Raw genomic sequence first — 17,188 nt, 5'->3', positions numbered from 1 at the left:
TACCTCCCTTTTCGCTCTTCCTTTCTCTCTCTCTCTCACATAAAAATGTCCTCTCTCCACCCTCCCCACCATTCTGGTGAGTGATTGAATTAACACACCCTGCTGGGGGACAGGGGCCTTTGGATAGGAGGAAAGGGCCTGGGGATGTGTGGAGAGCGATAGAGAGAAACAAATAAGGGACAACATGCGTTTGCTGACTAATTCATAGGGTAGAAGGGAGGATAAGACAAAGAATGTATGTAGCAAGAGAAAAAGAGAGAAGAGGAGAGAGAGAGACAAAGGTAAAGAGCTTTTCATTTAATTGTGTTGGCTCCCTCACTTAAAGAGCTCCTGGCGTGATATGGCCCTGTTGGTCAGTGGGTCAATGGCATACACCAACAGGTCTGACTTGGTGTAGTCCTTCTGGTCAAAGCCGTCTCCGAACAGCTGCGGCCCGATGGACTCCACCACCACCTTGGCCCCTGGGATCTGTTCTTGGACGTATCGCTCCATAATACTGATGTTTGGGAGACAAAACCAATGTGGTCTGTTGATATTTAAAATATTGTATAGTACAGCACCAAGACTTTCTGTAAATGTCAATGGTAAAACACTGTAGAATGCACAGGAAAATACAGCAAATCTGTTTTACAGCATCGATGCTGTAAATTGCACTGCACTATGGGTAAAATGCTGAAAATACTGTTAATCCCTGGAATTGGAAGCCTCCTGTAAAAATTCCACTAACATATTGTATTTATTTAAAGTAATAGCTTATGCTTAGTGTAGATTCAAATTATCAGTTTCAGGCGCCAACCTCATGCTGTCAGGTGAGACACATGAAGCTCAGACTATTTTATAAATACCTTATTGAGGCTGCTGTGGAGTGGAAGAATATTTTCAGAAGCTGCTGGTTAGGTACTTTGACTTTATACGTATCTTTATTGCTGCTCAACATTGAATTACGGCATGTTTTCTTAGCTAGAGTACCAGTCAAAAGCCTTGATTACAGCTTTGCACACTCTTGGTATTCTCTTAACCAGCTTCATGAGGAATGCTTTTCCAACAGTCTTGAAGGAGTTCCCACATATGCTGAGTACTTGCTGGCTGCTTTTCCTTAACTCTACTGTCCAACTCATCCCAAACCATCTCAATTGTGTTGATGTCAGGTGATTGTGGAGGCCATGTCATCTGATGCAGCACCATCACTCAAATAGCCCTTACACAGCCTGGAGGTGTGTTGGGTCATTGTCCTGTTGAAAAATAAATGATAGTCCCACAAAGCGCAAACCAGAAGGGATGGCTTATCACTGCAGAATCATACGGTAGCCATGCTGTTTAAGTGTGCCTTGAATTCTAAATAAATCACTGACTTTTGACTGGCACTGTTGCTCAAGATGAAACAAGCCATTTCATTTTGCTCTAAATATCTTCCAGTGCGACGTAGAAAAAAACCCGCTCAGATAAATTAGTGTTGTATCATTACATCATCCCTGCTGTTAATTTACAGTAGGGATACTGTAATATGTTTTACAGTAAGTAAAATAGTACTGTAAAATGCATTACAGTATCTCTGCTGTAAAGCAAAATCACGGTATTAAGCTGGCAACAGGAAAGGTTTAACAGTGCAGGTATCGCTTAAACATTAGATATAACTACCTTCATATTTCTGCATCCATCTTTACCATGACGTGGAGGCTTTCTGAATCATTCATAAACTTCTGGCATGCTGTGTGTTACAATGTGCTGATCAAACGTTAGTAGTGGTTGCCTTGGTTCACTTCACCTTCATGTGTTGTCACCCACAAATTATGACATTGACTTTATAATGCTGAAACATCTTTTAACAACTTACTTGTGTGTGACCATATCTGTTTGAGGCCATGGTTTTAGGAAATTCACTTTTTTCACAATTTCACAATTTTTTGCTTTTGGCAAAACAGGTCTCCCATAATCAATTCCAGGCCGAGTGAAACTGGCACTTTAAATTACAGCCACTAAATGTTTGCTTTCTCCAACCCGATCGCCAAGCCTGATGAGTAGAGTACCCAGGTAATTGTTTGGGTCCCCAACTAGGACCAAGGAAAATGGGAGGCCTCTCAGATGTTATCAGAATGATTAACTAAACACATGATGTAGGTGTCAAAGCATAGAGCAGCAATCTTAGAAGGGTAGTGGTCATTTAAAGTGAGATTTGAAAATATTTTATTATTTTATTTTATTTTCTGTCTAGAAACTGTACTGTTTTTCAGTCATCAACTGATTGAAAAAAATGTATTTGACTGTCTATCTGGACAATCAGTGGTTTTAATTGCCCAATCATTGGTTAAGGGAGACAGAAAATAAACATACAGTGAAGCCATTGAGGACCTACTGTAAATTGTGCAACATAGGGATTATTACAAAATGCTAGAACTTCTGAAGTGCTAGGACATTTTTGTCTGTTCCATAAAGTCTCGAAACACAGTTGGAGACTACCAAGGCCCCTTATTCATCAGAAACTCTCCTGTTTCTGTTGAGTGTTCAGGGGCCTTTAGGACCCTAATATGTTTTCAATTTAACCAAGCATGTTCAATGTGACAATAATGCTGAAAGAAAGTGATTGACTGGTGCATTACGCAATAAGCTGCTCTTTATTCTCCTCCACAACGGTGGGCGGGACATTGGACACCACCACCTGCATATCCAGTTGGTTGACCACAGACACCTGAGAGAGAAACAGTTAGAAAGAGAGAGAGAGAGGGAGAAAGAGGGAGAAAGAGAAAGAGGGAGAAAGAGAAAGAAAGAGAGAGTAGCATTGAGAGAAAGAAAAAGTGTTTGTGAGAAAGAGAGGATATGTAAATGTTGTACATTCATGCTTGACATGCTGCTGGTGGCCAAAACAAGACACTTAATTGCCTGCTTGTATTGGTGCCATGTGGCAAATCTAATGGCACCTAATATTTGCCGGAGCAGTAAGTGCACTGGCTCTGAGGCCAAATCTCACACATGGCCTCCATGAAATTACATTTTCTCTTGAAAATGGTCAACATGGTTAATAATTAAGCACATTTCGCTGTCACTCGTCCCAAACACTCCTTCTGTGTCATTACAGGCTTGTTTGCCCTACACATTAGGAGCAACACTGGCTCCAATAACTGGAAGCAAATGGAAATATATTGTCTAAGTAAAAAGACACACATACACATGCACACACAAACACACCAATTACAATGAGCAGAAAACGCTTTCCATGCATAGTTGAACTGCATCATCAGCGGGAAGCAGAGGGGTTCACTGGCGTACACATTACGCATCTTGTGTGCTGTTACTGCTCTTCATAATGTAATATATTGATAGCTAGACACAGTCTAGATAGAAAATAAATCATGTTTCATCATCATGTAGCTTCCTAATGAATACATCAGCTCAGTGGAAAACTGTCTGACACTAATAAAAATATTGTGTGTGGGATCACAGTTATCAGATGACAAACTACAAACTGCCAGACTTTGCAGTCTCATTTCACTTGCCCAATGAGAAACACTTGAGGAAATGAAGGTTTACATATGTGTGTGTGTGTGTGTGAGAGAGACATGGACCACGGAGGGATATGGGTTGTTTGAGGACAGTAGACACTCACCACCACATCGGCGCTGCTGCTCAGACCCTCGCCGTAGTTGTCGGTGGCAATGACCTCAAACTTGAAGTAGGACCTGCGCATGTTGCGGTACATGATGGCCGTCTTGATGATACCCGTGTACTGCTCGATCACAAAGCTGTCTCGACCGTCTGCTGTGGGCGGGATGATCAGCCGGTACGCATTGGCACTGTAGTTCCCTGTATCTGCATCAGTGGCCTAAGTAAAAGAAAACCCACAACCACACACACAAACACACACAAGAAAACCCACAACCACAACCACAACAACATATACACACAAACACACACACACGGTACACTGCTTACAGGGTAAGGCAACTGGAATGTAATTTTGTAATTTGGGTGAACTATCACTTTAAAAATGGCAGTAATGATGAGTGTGCTTCAGTTGTGGTTGCAAATTTTGGGACAGAATGCTTTCCTTGTCGCCACAAATATGCACATTGAATACACACAAATGGAGGGCATAGAATAAAGTATTGAGGCAACTTACAAATCAAATTAGCATCATCTAAGCATGTCGCTCTGGATAAGAACTTTTGCTCATTGACCAAAATGTACTATTGTCATTGTTCCCTGAAGGACGAGAGTGCATTGATCTAATTTGGCCAGGAGAGGGGGAACTTGAGCTCTCACACTCATTCATCAAGAAGAATTCTCCTACATTTCAGTAGGAGAATTGTCTTTCGAGACTCACTTTTGTTTAACAACAGCTGATAATCAGAATAGGGTACATGTTCTACCAAAATGAACGAATGGCGGTGAACAAGCCTGATTGCTCAAGATGGCGCTTTCTCAGGATGAGCCTAGTATGGTCATATTTGTTACTTACTGCATACGTTTTCACGATTAGTCCACAGTATGTAGTTTTAGTAAGTAGTAGGCAAGACAGATTTTGGACACGGCCATAGACTCTGGACTCCCTGCCACTGGCACCAATTCTCAGAGTGCCTGTTTGCAATGACATTGATTCATAGGTGCAATGCCTTTTTTGTATTTGTATTTAGTTGTTACATTTGTATTTGTATTTATTTTTTAAATGTGTATTTGTATTTATTATGGATCCCCATTAGCTACTGTTCCTGGGAGGATGGAGGGATTGAATGATGGAGAATCGAGGGAGGATGGATGGAAAGATAGCATTTTAATGACAGGGCTGCCCAATCTTAGAGTGTGGTTACATGTTTACAATAAATAGGTTACAATAAAGCAATTATTGTGGATAGTCAGATTAATATGATAGTTTGATTAAAACATTTACACGCTTTGCAAGAATAACGATTTCCCTTATAATCCTGTTTACATGAACACATCTGAAATCAGCCTACCTGAAAATCACCAATCAAAATAAATGTTTTACCACAGCAACCATGTCATTTTTGGGAAGCGTATTTGATTCTGAGTTTGGACATATAAAGTTTGTATGGGAAAAGGACTTCTTTGACACATATATTCAATTGTTCCGAATTTAGTTCACTCACACTAAAGAGGGATGCTTGCTCGTCTGGTGCTAGCACATGAGCAGATACACGGCTGGAACGCCGATTAAGTTGTTTAAATGGCCTAATAATTCAAAAGATTGCTCAGAAAACCTGCTGTTTTAATATGCTTACTTCGAGCCAGAAGACCTTTCACCTCTCACTGCAGCAGAGAGAAAGAGGTGAAGCAAGAGGTTTCACTCTCACCAACATCTGTCCAAAATAGTCACCATCCGTTTCTATGGACTTATTTTGGACCTAAGCGTGTCGCCTGCCTTCCCACATTTTGGACAACAACCCCCATCGTTAGGGCGGAGACATGAGCGTATAGTCATTATCTGCAGATCTCTGTCTGCAGCCAAAATGGATGCCACATGCTATTTCCATCTCTTAATTTATCATGATTTTAACCTTAATCTTAACCCTTAACCTAACCCTAAACATAATCCTTACCCTAACCCTTGATAGCAGTTGATGTTTTTCTTCAATAACACAGACCCCAAAGCTAATAAGGGGGTGAAAAATATATTTATTCAAAGAGAACAAATCATAGTTGTTATGCAGCATGTAAAGTGTTGGTAAGAAAAGACCCCCCCATCAAAAAAAAGCTTATGTCTCTCAAATGTTGTAAACAATTTGGTATACATCCATGCTAGTGAGCATTTCTCATTTTCCAAGATAATGCATCCACTTGAAAGGTGTGGAATTTTAAGAAGCTGACTAAACAGTATGATCATTATACAGGTGCACCTTGTGCTGGGGACAATAAAAGGCCACTTTAAAATGTGCAGTTTTGTCATACAACATAATGCCACAGATTCCATGAGGCATATTGTATTGCTGTAAATGTAATATTACAACATATATGTTGGGCCTAATATTGCTTCGATATTGAAATAGGCCTACAGTAAATGTTTTCACATATCCAAATTACATTTTATATGTGGTAGAAGAGTATACCTTACTTATTCATGTTGATGGAGCTAAATTATGAATTTGGTAACCTTCTTGAAGGCAAGTTAGCGTTTTTCTCATTAATCTTGTTCTGGAGGCAACTCTGCAGAGTGGTGACTAGCTGGAAAAGCCACAAAGTCATACAATCAGATTTTAAACCTAACCTTAACCTTAAATTCAGACCAAAAAGCACATTTTTGTTTTGTTTTGTATTCATAAATATAGCCAATTTTGACTTTGCAGCTGGCCCATCGAGCGTAAATCGCTCAGTTCTGCATCCAGGGTAAGATTCATGACAATATACTTTTTTGGCTACTTTTTTGGCTATTTTTGGCTACCGTTTAATGGGTCACTTCATCATTATTTTAGATTCCACCAGTGAATAAAGGAATGGAGAGAGGAGATAGGGAAGGAGACGATGACGATATGAAACTGTAAAAAATAATATATATATATATATGTATATATATATATATATATATATATATATATATATATATATATATATATATATATATATATATATATATACACACACTTCCGTTCAAAAGTTTGGGGTCACTTAAAAATGTCCTTGTTTAACATCAAATTGATCAGAAATACAGTGTAGACATTGTTAATGTTGTAAATGGCTATTGTAGTTGGAAACGTCTGATTTTTAATTGAATATCTACATAGGTGTACAGAGGCCCATTATCAGCAACCATCACTCCTGTGTTCCAATGGCACGTTGCGTTAGCTAATCCAAGTTTCTCATTTTAAAAAGGCTAATTGATCATTAGAAAACCCTTTGCAATTATCTTAGCACAGCTGAAAACTTTTGTACTGATTAAAGAAGCAATAAAATTGGCCTTCTTTAGACTAGTTGAGCATCTGGAGCCTCAGCATTTGTGGGTTCGATGACAGGCCCAAAATGGCCTGAAACAATGGACTTTCTTATGAAACTCATCAGTCTATTCATGTTCTGAGAAATGAAAGCTATTCCATGCTAGACATTGCCAAGAAACTGAAGATCTAGTACAACACTGTGTACTTCTCCCTTTACAGAACAATGCAAACTGTCTCTAAACAGAATAGAAAGAGGAGTTGGAGGTCCTGGTGCAAAACTGAGCAAGAGGACAAGTATTTTAGAGTGTCTAGTTTGAGAAACAGACTCCTCACAAGTCCCCAACTGGCAGCTTCATTAAATAGTAATCTCAACCTCAACAGTGAAGAGGCGACTCCGGGATGCTGGCCTTCTAGGCAGAGTTGCAAAGAAAAAGTAATATCTCAGACTGGCCAATAAAAAAAAAAGATTAAGATGGGAAAAAGAACACAGACACTGGACAGAGGAAGATTGGAAAAAAGTGTTGTGGACAGACAAATCTAAGTTTGAGGTGTTCGGATCACAAACGAGAACATTCTTTATTTGACTCTATGCAAACTGGAAACCACATATCCTGAGGCTGCATTCATTGCAGCTGTGGATTTTAACAAGGCTAATCTGATAACAAGAATCCCTAAATTCTATCAGCATATTGATTGTGAAACCAGGGCTGGTAATACCCTGGATCATTGTTATTCTAACAGCCTTCAACCTCAGGAGGCTGAAGAAATTCAGCTTGTCACCAAAAGCACTCACAAACTTTTACAGATGCACAGTCGAGAGCATCCTGTCGGGCTGTATCACCGCCTGGTACGGCAACTGCTCCACCCACAACCGTAAGGCTCTCCAGAGGTTAGTGAGGTCTGCACAACGCATCACCGGGGGTAAACTACAGTGCCTTGCGAAAGTATTCGGCCCCCTTGAACTTTGAGACATTTTTCCACATTTCAGGCTTCAAACATAAAGATATAAAACTGTATTTTTTTGTGAAGAATCAACAACATGTGGGACACAATCATGAAGTGGAACGACATTTATTGGATATTTCAAACTTTTTTAACAAATAAAAAACTGAAAAATTGGGCGTGCAAAATTATTCAGCCCCCTTAAGTTAATACTTTGTAGCGCCACCTTTTGCTGCGATTACAGCTGTAAGTCGCTTGGGGCATGTCTCTATCAGTTTTGCACATCGAGAGACTGAAAGTTTTTCCCTTTTGCAGACTCCATCAGCTTTTCGTCCAGAATGGTCCTGTATTTGGCTCCATCCATCTTCCCATCAATTTTAACCATCTTCCCTGTCCCTGCTGAAGAAAAGCAGGCCCAAACCATGATGCTGCCACCACCATGTTTGACAGTGGGGATGGTGTGTTCAGGGTGATGAGCTGTGTTGCTTTTACGCCAAACATAATGTTTTGCATTGTTGCCAAAAAGTTCAATTTTGGTTTCATCTGACCAGAGCACCTTCTTCCACATGTTTGGTGTGTCTCCCAGGTGGCTTGTGGCAAACTTTAAACAACACTTTTTATGGATATCTTTAAGAAATGGCTTTCTTCTTGCCACTCTTCCATTCTTGCCACTCTTCCTCTGAGACTATCACAGTGCAGGTGCATTTATACAGAGACTTGATTACACACAGGTGGATTGTATTTATCATCATTAGTCATTTAGGTCAACATTGGATCATTCAGAGATCCTCACTGAACTTCTGGAGAGAGTTTGCTGCACTGAGAGTAAAGGGGCTGAATAATTTTGCACGCCCAATTTTTCAGTTTTTGATTTGTTAAAGAAGTTTGAAATATACAATAAATGTCGTTCCACTTCATGATTGTGTCCCACTTGTTGTTGATTCTTCACAAAAAAATACAGTTTTATATCTTTATGTTTGAAGCCTGAAATGTGGCAAAAGGTCGCAAAGTTCAAGGGGGCCGAATACTTTCGCAAGGCACTGTACCTGCCCTCCAGGACACCTACACCACCCGATGTCACAGGAAGGCCATAAAGATCATCAAGGACAACAACCACCCGAGCCACTGCCTGTTCACCCCGCTATCATCCAGAAAGCGTGGTCAGTACAGGTGCATCAAAGCAGGGACCGAGAGACTGAAAAACAGCTTCTATCTCAAGGAAATCAGAATGTTAAACGGCCACCACTAACATTGAGTTGCTGCTGCCAACATACTGACTCAACTCAAGCCACTTTAATAATGGAAAATGATGTAAAAACATGTATCACTAGCCACTTTAAACAATGCCACTTAATATAATGTTTACATACCCTACATTACTCATCTCATATGTATATATTGTACTCTATACCATCTACTGCATCTTGCCATCTTTATGTAATACATGTATCACTAGCCACTTTAAACTATGCCACTTTTATGTTTACATACTCTACATTACTCATCTCATATGTATATACTTTACTCGATACCATCTACTGCATCTTGCCTATGCTGTTCTGTACCATCACTCATTCATATATCTTTATGTACATATTCTTTATCCCTTTACACTTGTATGTTTAAGGTAGCAGTTGTGGAATTGTTAGGTTAGATTACTCGTTGGTCATTACTGCATTGTCGGAACTAGAAGCACAAGCATTTCGCTACACTCGCATTAACATATACTAACCATGTGAATACGACAAATAAATGTGATTTTTGATTTTGAACATGACATGCAGAAAAAATGAAAAGATGCTGGAGGAGTGCGTGATGCCCTCTGTCAAGCATGGTGGAGGCAATGTGATGGTCTGGGTGTGCTTTGGTGGTAGCAAAGTGGGAGATTTGTACAGGGTAAAAAGTAGCCAATTTCACTTAATTGGAGCCAATTTTGCTTAATTGGAGCCAATTTCCTCCTACAACAGGACAATGACCCAAAGCATAGCTCCAAACTAGGCAATAACTATTTAGGGAAGAAGCAGTCAGCTGGTATTCTGTCTATAATGGAGTGGCCAGCACAGTGACCGGATCTCAACTCTATTGAGCTGTTGTGGGAGCAGCTTGACCGTATGGTATGTAAGAGCTTCCCATCAAGCCAATCCAACTTGTAGGAGGTGCTTCAGGAAGCATGGGGTGAAATCTCTTCAGATTACCTCAAGAAATTGACAACTAGAATGCCAAAGGTCTGCAAGGCTGTTATTGCTGCAAATGGAGGATTCTTTGATGAAAGCAAAGTTTGAATTACACAATTATTATTTCAATTAAAAATCATACTTATAACCTTGTAAAAGTCTTGACAATATTTCTTATTGATTTTGAAACTCACTTAATGTATGTTTTCATGGAAAACAAGGAAAAATCTAAGTGACCCCAAACTTACATACGTATATATATATATAGAATGTTTTATTGTCACATACACCATATAGGTGACAATAGTTTTTTTATAGGGTCAGCCATATAAGTATGGTGCCCCTGGAGAAAATGAGGGTTAAGTGCCTTGCTCAAGGGTACATTGACAGACTTTTCACCTTGTTGGCTCATAGACTCGATCGGATCAATTGTGCACCCATGACCAAACAGAATGGAACCGGCAGGGAGGATGGGGATGGAATTAGCTTTTCTCACTTTTATCTTCAGCACAGAGGAGAAGGTGTTGGCGTCTTCAGCCACACCACCGATGTAGAACTTTCTGGTGAAGACAGGCGGGTGGTCGTTCTCATCATGCACCTCGATATATACCTTGGCTGTGTTGGCTGCAGAGTTAGAGGAGGGACACAGTCACATTTTTGTCATTAAGCATGTCGTTTTATCCAGACAAACAGGGCAGCAAGTGCACATAACTTTTATTTTCAATCCTTTACAGTACATACCATAGTTTAGAAGAATAAGTTTTGGTTGGGAAGGGGAGTTTTATTGCAAAATAAAAGTCCAACACACAGGTTCCAGTTTATAATAAATAATAAAATATGTGCTCCTTTTGCTATTTCCATTCATATGCCTGGTTGTCCTCAAAGAAAAAGAGCTTGTTGTACGGGTGAACACACTCCATACTAGTGGCAGTCAGTGCCGTTTAAGACGAGATTTCTATTACAGCATATTGGATGACTGTCATTCATGTTACATTCACCCAGTTCAAAGTAACATTGATAGGTTTAGGCTACGACATGATGCTTATGAGATTGCTACAACCTAGCCTATGAATTACAGTGTAGGCGCACACAGGTCAAGAGAAAATGTTGAGGAGACAGTGACACATGGACAGACAGCGACACATTCAATACAGCCTTGCACACTCTTGCCTGCATCTAGCTGATCAAGGGTGTAATCATTAGTCCAAAAGTTGCAAATGAGAGTTTCTATTGGTTAAATTGAGGTATGTTTATCCCTGTTTCTTTCCATTTGCTTTTGTTTAAGAAATGTTTTTCAACAGAATTGGTGGAATGAATACACCCCTGGTCACGCGTAAACACAGTTCACATTCATAGCAGCCATGTTGTATTCCTTTTCGCATCTATGCACTCTCCTCCTCTCAACTTTTCCCTTTGTTTGTGGACCTCAATACACAACACATCAGCTGTATGTGACCAAGCAAAAAAAACTTTCCATGTCAAACCATATCATAACTGATACACACAGCCAACATTGTTGATGCCATATTAGCTAAAATAACATCATAGTCAACATAGCTAATAAAACAAACGTGTTAGTAAAGCCGCTACAATCATGCAGTAACTTTACAGTAGTATAGTCACTGTAAAGTTACTGCACTTTACAGTGTATAGTCAGCAAAGCAGTTATACCGGCGGGCCCCGGTGGCAATACATTTGAAAAACCAAAAGTTTACCTTGACTTGGAAGAGTTCCAGTGTTGTGTTGGATAGTCATAGCCAGCTAGCTAACATAGCATCCCTCTGTTTGAGGAGGGTGTTTGAGTAGGCTAAACTAGCTAGCTGGATCACTAAGTAAGTGAAACTGAAAAAAATTGACAAAATCTATCTCTCTCTTGCTTCTCCTTTTCACCATGTTACACACCACAGTGCTACCTAGCTGTAGCTTATGATTTCAGTACTATATTCATTTGCCGATCCTTTGATTGAGAAGACAAAATGTCAGTTCATGCTGCAAGAGTTCTGATAGGTAGGAGGACGTCATCGGAAAGTTGTCATAATTATTGTGTAAGTCAATGGAATGGGGTGAGAACCATGAGTCTCCTAGGTTTTGTATTGAAATCATGGTACTACCCTACAGAGTGCTGTTCAGGCTACTGTAGACCTTCATTGTAAAACAGTATATTTTAATAATTTATCTGGTGATAATTAATATATTTAGTATAGTTTTATCTCAAAAGGGTAACTTTAAATGTTTTACTATATTTTTTTAATGAAACTCACTGAGGAGGATAGTCCTCCCTTTCCTTCTCTGAGGATTCTCCACTGCTCCATATCTATTTGTCACAGTTATTCATATACAGTACAAATACAGTATGAACAAACCTAGCACAACCCTACACTTAGGAAAAAATATGCACTGTCAAAGAAAATGTGTCTTCCATTAGTGCACAACATTTTAAAGTGATGTGGCATAGCGCTAAGAATGAGCAGAGGGAATAGGACAAACAAAAACACAGTACATCAAATCACAGGTACAAACACCACCATGTGAGAGCCAAAGGGAAAGCCAGGAGGGAGAGGAGCGAGGTCTGCACACTGCACAGTTTCTACCCTTTTCTTTTTTGCTCTCTCTTTCTCACCTTTTTCTCATCTGTTTTGGTCTTCTGGGAAATTGGTAACTTTGCAGTAAAGGCAAACCCTCAACCCTCACAAACAGATGATTGCAAGTGTAGAGCAATACAACCACACAGAGAGAAATGCAGCACACACACAAATTTACATAAAGAAAACCATGGCAGAAAGCGCTCTTGAGTGTGTGTAGAGTGCATTTTCATTTAAGGAAAGGAGTGGTGGGGCTGGGGGAGATGTGTTAACCCCCGAAGGTCGATGTCCGCACCCCCACGGAAATGTATATAATTAGCATAATAATAAAATCCCCATAAAAATATGTTAGTTTTGCAATAAATGCATCTCAATCTCAATCAACTGCATCAACCTATGTAGCACTTCCGCATCTGGGGTGAAAAGTGACAGACCTAGAGCGGCGTTTGTCAGACCATGAGACATCCTGAAAAATCAGTCTTCTCACAAAACCATCTGTAGCGTACGAATGGTTTGACCCCTTTATGGAAAGACGAGATCTCTCAAACACGACGGTGTTCTCCGTTTTGCTGTACAACCCCCACAAGGGTCTTAGGATTCATCTGAAGTCGGCACAGCTCTCACGAACATTTATATGTCAGTTGTTTTGCTCTAGGACTCCCACAGGCCTCACAAGACTCATCTGAAGGTCCCCCGGTACCAGTTGAAAAAATTGACAAAAAAAAGGGGTTAAATATATATATATATATATAGTTTAGGTTTCCTGGTCTTTCTTATGTCTCTCAGATATAGGAACAAACTTCATTTTAGATTTTTGGGGGGGAGGGACTATCTGTTGTTGCATGTAGTGAATCTGTTATTCAATAGCACGACAAATAACATTTTTCATCAACACATTTTTTTTAAATATATTTTTATACTTCAAGGGATCTTAGAATTCTAAATAAAATAGCAAAATGATCCTTAGTATGACCTTCTTAAAACTATTCAGTATAGCTTAGTAGAACCTCTCCCCAGGCTTAGACAGGGTTTAGACTCTTATGGGTTAAATTGATTCTAATAATTGACTCTGCTTTATTAAACGTGTGTGTGTGTGTGTGTGCGCGCATGTGTGTGTCTGCATGTGTAGTGATGTTAATTGGACTCTGACAATTACGCCCTGTTCTGTTTTGTTTATTTGAACTCAATAAGGTTTTAATAAAAATACAAATTAGACAGCAAGGTGCCCTGGTCTGTATTACAATAATTGCAGAGATAAGTGAGGTGAAGTGGGTTTCTCTGATGTGACACCTCCTCTTAGGACCATGATACAAACGTCAACCACAGTATCTAGCCGGAAATGTGATTAACTGATGTAGCATCCCAGCCCCCTATGTCTAGCTCAATATCCCTGTCTTACTTTTGGAGGGAACCCGCAGTTGGGCCTTGACCACGGCCATGGAGTCAGCCTGGACCCTGAGCACGTAGCTGGTAACAGTCTCATAATCCAGAAGCTTAGCCGTGGAGATCACACCTGTCCGGTTATTCACTTGGAACTCACCTGCAACCAACAAGAAAACAAACAATATGAGGAGGTATTGGAAGCACTCTCTGACAGGATCAACATTGGATTAAATTGAGATTTACACCTAAATAGATATAACCATCATTTGAGATGGCCATAAACAATAACTGGTAATTTTGCATAGTTTTAGAAAGGTCTGGAACTCACCTCTCTGGTAAAAAATAGTTATAAATTGCTGAGGTGTACTCACTTTTGAGGACACAAGCTCAAGTACAGTACCTTCAGAAACTATTCACACCCCTTTACTTTTTCTCTTATTTAGTTGTTTTACAGACTGAATTTAAAATGTATTAAATTAAGATGTTTTGTTACTGGCATACACAAAATATCACATAAAGTCAAAGTGGTATTATACTTTTTTTACATTATGTTTTATTTTGTTTGATATGTTTTTAGCTGAAATAAAAGATCACATAAATGTTCCAATAAGCACAAAAACCTTTATGTTTACAAATTTGTTTACAACCCTGTTGGTGAGCACGTATCCTTTGCCAAGAGAATCCATCCACCTGACAGGTGTGGCATATCAAGAAGCTGATTAAAGAGCAAGATCATTGAACAGGTACACCATGTGTTGGGGACAATAAAAGGCCACTCTAAAATGTGTAGTTTGGCCACACAACACAATGCCACAGACGTCTGAAGTTTTGAGGGAGCATGCAATTGGCATGTTGACTGTAGGATTGTCCACCAGAGTTGTTGTCAGATAATTTAACATTCATATTCAGACATATTCAGACTAGCAGACTGAACGCAACAGTGTAGATTTCCTCAAGATAAAAACGTAATATTCAATATCGATAAATTAGACTAAAAATTTAGCACTTCACAAACTGGTGGGTAATAATCTTCAATCTGAATAACAACACAAAACAAATCATAAGACTAGACAAATTTATTGATAAATTATATGAAAACAAGCAACACCCAAACATTAAAACAAGGGAACCAATTTCAAAACGGAAACGTGACTCTTCTACAGACACAGATGATTTAATATTTTCACCACCGGGAATGGTAAAGGTCAAAACCGATCTGCTAAAATCAATAAATGACAAACTGGGCATACTTGAACTAGTCACTTAAGGATATAAAAGAGTTGAAGGCAAGCCTCGAGGTGAGTGATGAAAAAGTTGCGACATTGGGGAAAGATACAAACAAGCCAAAAGGGACAGTCAATTAATGAACAGTTAATGAATTACAAAAGGAGAACATCGTTTTGAGAAAAGCCTGACTTGACATACAGACTAGATCCATGAGAGAAAATCTGGTACTTTCTCCAATATCCCAGAGAAAGAAGGTGAAGTTTATGAATGTGGAGTTAGAGAGTTCCTCCTTACAGCGCTTCAGATCTCATGTGAAGCTATTGACCAAATCCAACTCGAACGTGTACAACGTTTCAGACAGAGAGGGCAGAGGTATGAACGCCCAATCATTGCCAAATTTGCTTTCTTTAAAGATAAAATAATGGTTAAAAGACTGTGTAACAGACTTCTTTGCACAAAAATCGACATGAATGATCAGTTGCTGAAGGAAATTACAGAACGGCGCAAAGTTCTGTATACAATCTTATAGGAAAATAGATTGAAAGGGAAATTCGTAGTTCTCATAGTCGATAAACTGTATATTGATAACCAAATGTTCAGAGTCAAGAAGACTACTGCATGCCTATTCTAAAAATGACAAAGTTCTCATAGAGGAGGTGAATAATGGACCACACAATACTAGCGATGGTAGGGATTTTAATAATAAAAAAAAATAGAAAGAAAAGCTTTCTTCAAATATAACTAATTGGAACAAAAAGTACAAATTCAACATAGTGGAGATAAAAACACAGCAGAAATAATGTGGGTATGTGTGGATGTATGGTGATGGAAGGTGTGGTGTGTGCTTTTTGGTGTTTGGGAAAAAGTGGCGTTAAGTGAGAGAGAAAGGAAATGGCTGAATATCCCAGAACCAATGTATATCTGAGAGCAGGGGTTGTGAGAGAGCTTTCAATTTTGTGCAGATGAGGGATACAACCCCATTTCCACCATAATTTGCAAATAAATTAATTAAAAATCCTACAATGTGATTTTCTAGATTTTTTTTTCTCATTTTGTCTGTCATAGTTGAAGTGTACCTATGACGAAAATTACAGGCCTCTCTCATCTTTTTAAGTGTGAGAACTTGCACAATTGGTGGCTGACTAAATACTTTTTTGCCCCACTGTACATTTTATAAATATTTATCCATCTAATTTGTTTATTTATTGTCCTATCACATTGGTACTGCATTTTAAAATAAATTCTACATATAATGTCTGTATTTATTGTCCTACAATTGTGGAACAATAAAAAAAAATGCATATAATTTACTTATTTATGGTCCTATCTTGATGGAACGGTCCACAACCCTATACCCTAGACACCCACATTAATGACCCAGACTCCAAAGATAAGTCCCTATCTGTTTTATGGGCCTGCTGTAAGCTGCCTGTATGCAGCCAAAATGGGGTCAGAGACCTTCTAGAGAAGCACCACCCCCTCAAGATTCTGAGCCTGCCTGGCAGTGTTGGTCCTGCAAATCCAGAGCCCCCTGATGGGAGAGCATAATATACAAGGAAATTCTCAAAGCTACTAATGAGAACCTTAATGATCTTGATCTTGTAAATGATATTGTACCTAGCCGGTGGGGATGCCCACACCCAAGCAGTGGCAGTGCTGGCAACACTAGCAGCAATAACCCATGGGGAGGGGGTCACACTGACATTCAGAGAGGGACCATACTATTGTGGCACTGGTGGCACAAAATCATCAGAGGTCTGACTGCACGAAGATGCTTGGGAATATGGTCACAACAGGGGACAATGTGTGGGTGTTTCAGAGGAAGGAGGTATATCTGATTTCTATCACCTCGGACGTGACAATGGTTAATCAAATCTCCCCATTTCTGCCCATTTTTGCTCAGTTTTGCAGGCCTTCTCATACAGCTGCAATTGTATATGCATTCGTGAACAAGGCCTTCTTGATTTGGGCTCTGGGATGGTGCAACTGTTGAGCATCT

General features: G+C 39.5%; 1 protein-coding gene across 1 annotated transcript in view; it reads right to left on the bottom strand.

Annotated features, from left to right (window-relative positions):
- The window catches only part of LOC110502464 (protocadherin-15-like), a 278,820-nt gene that overhangs the window by 36,479 nt on the left and 225,153 nt on the right, over positions 1 to 17,188 (bottom strand). The window contains exons 26-30 of the mRNA XM_021580491.2: positions 13,979 to 14,119; positions 10,494 to 10,621; positions 3,602 to 3,817; positions 2,598 to 2,686; positions 320 to 496 (exon numbers count right to left, since the gene is read on the bottom strand). Of these exons, the coding sequence (XP_021436166.2) occupies positions 320 to 496; positions 2,598 to 2,686; positions 3,602 to 3,817; positions 10,494 to 10,621; positions 13,979 to 14,119 (751 nt within the window). The remainder of the gene's footprint in view (positions 1 to 319; positions 497 to 2,597; positions 2,687 to 3,601; positions 3,818 to 10,493; positions 10,622 to 13,978; positions 14,120 to 17,188) is intronic.

This window comes from Oncorhynchus mykiss, chromosome 23, assembly GCF_013265735.2.
Source record: "Oncorhynchus mykiss isolate Arlee chromosome 23, USDA_OmykA_1.1, whole genome shotgun sequence".
Taxonomy (NCBI): Eukaryota; Metazoa; Chordata; class Actinopteri; order Salmoniformes; family Salmonidae; genus Oncorhynchus; species Oncorhynchus mykiss.
Note: the sequence above shows the minus strand (reverse complement) of the source record. Positions and strands in the feature narration are given on the sequence as shown.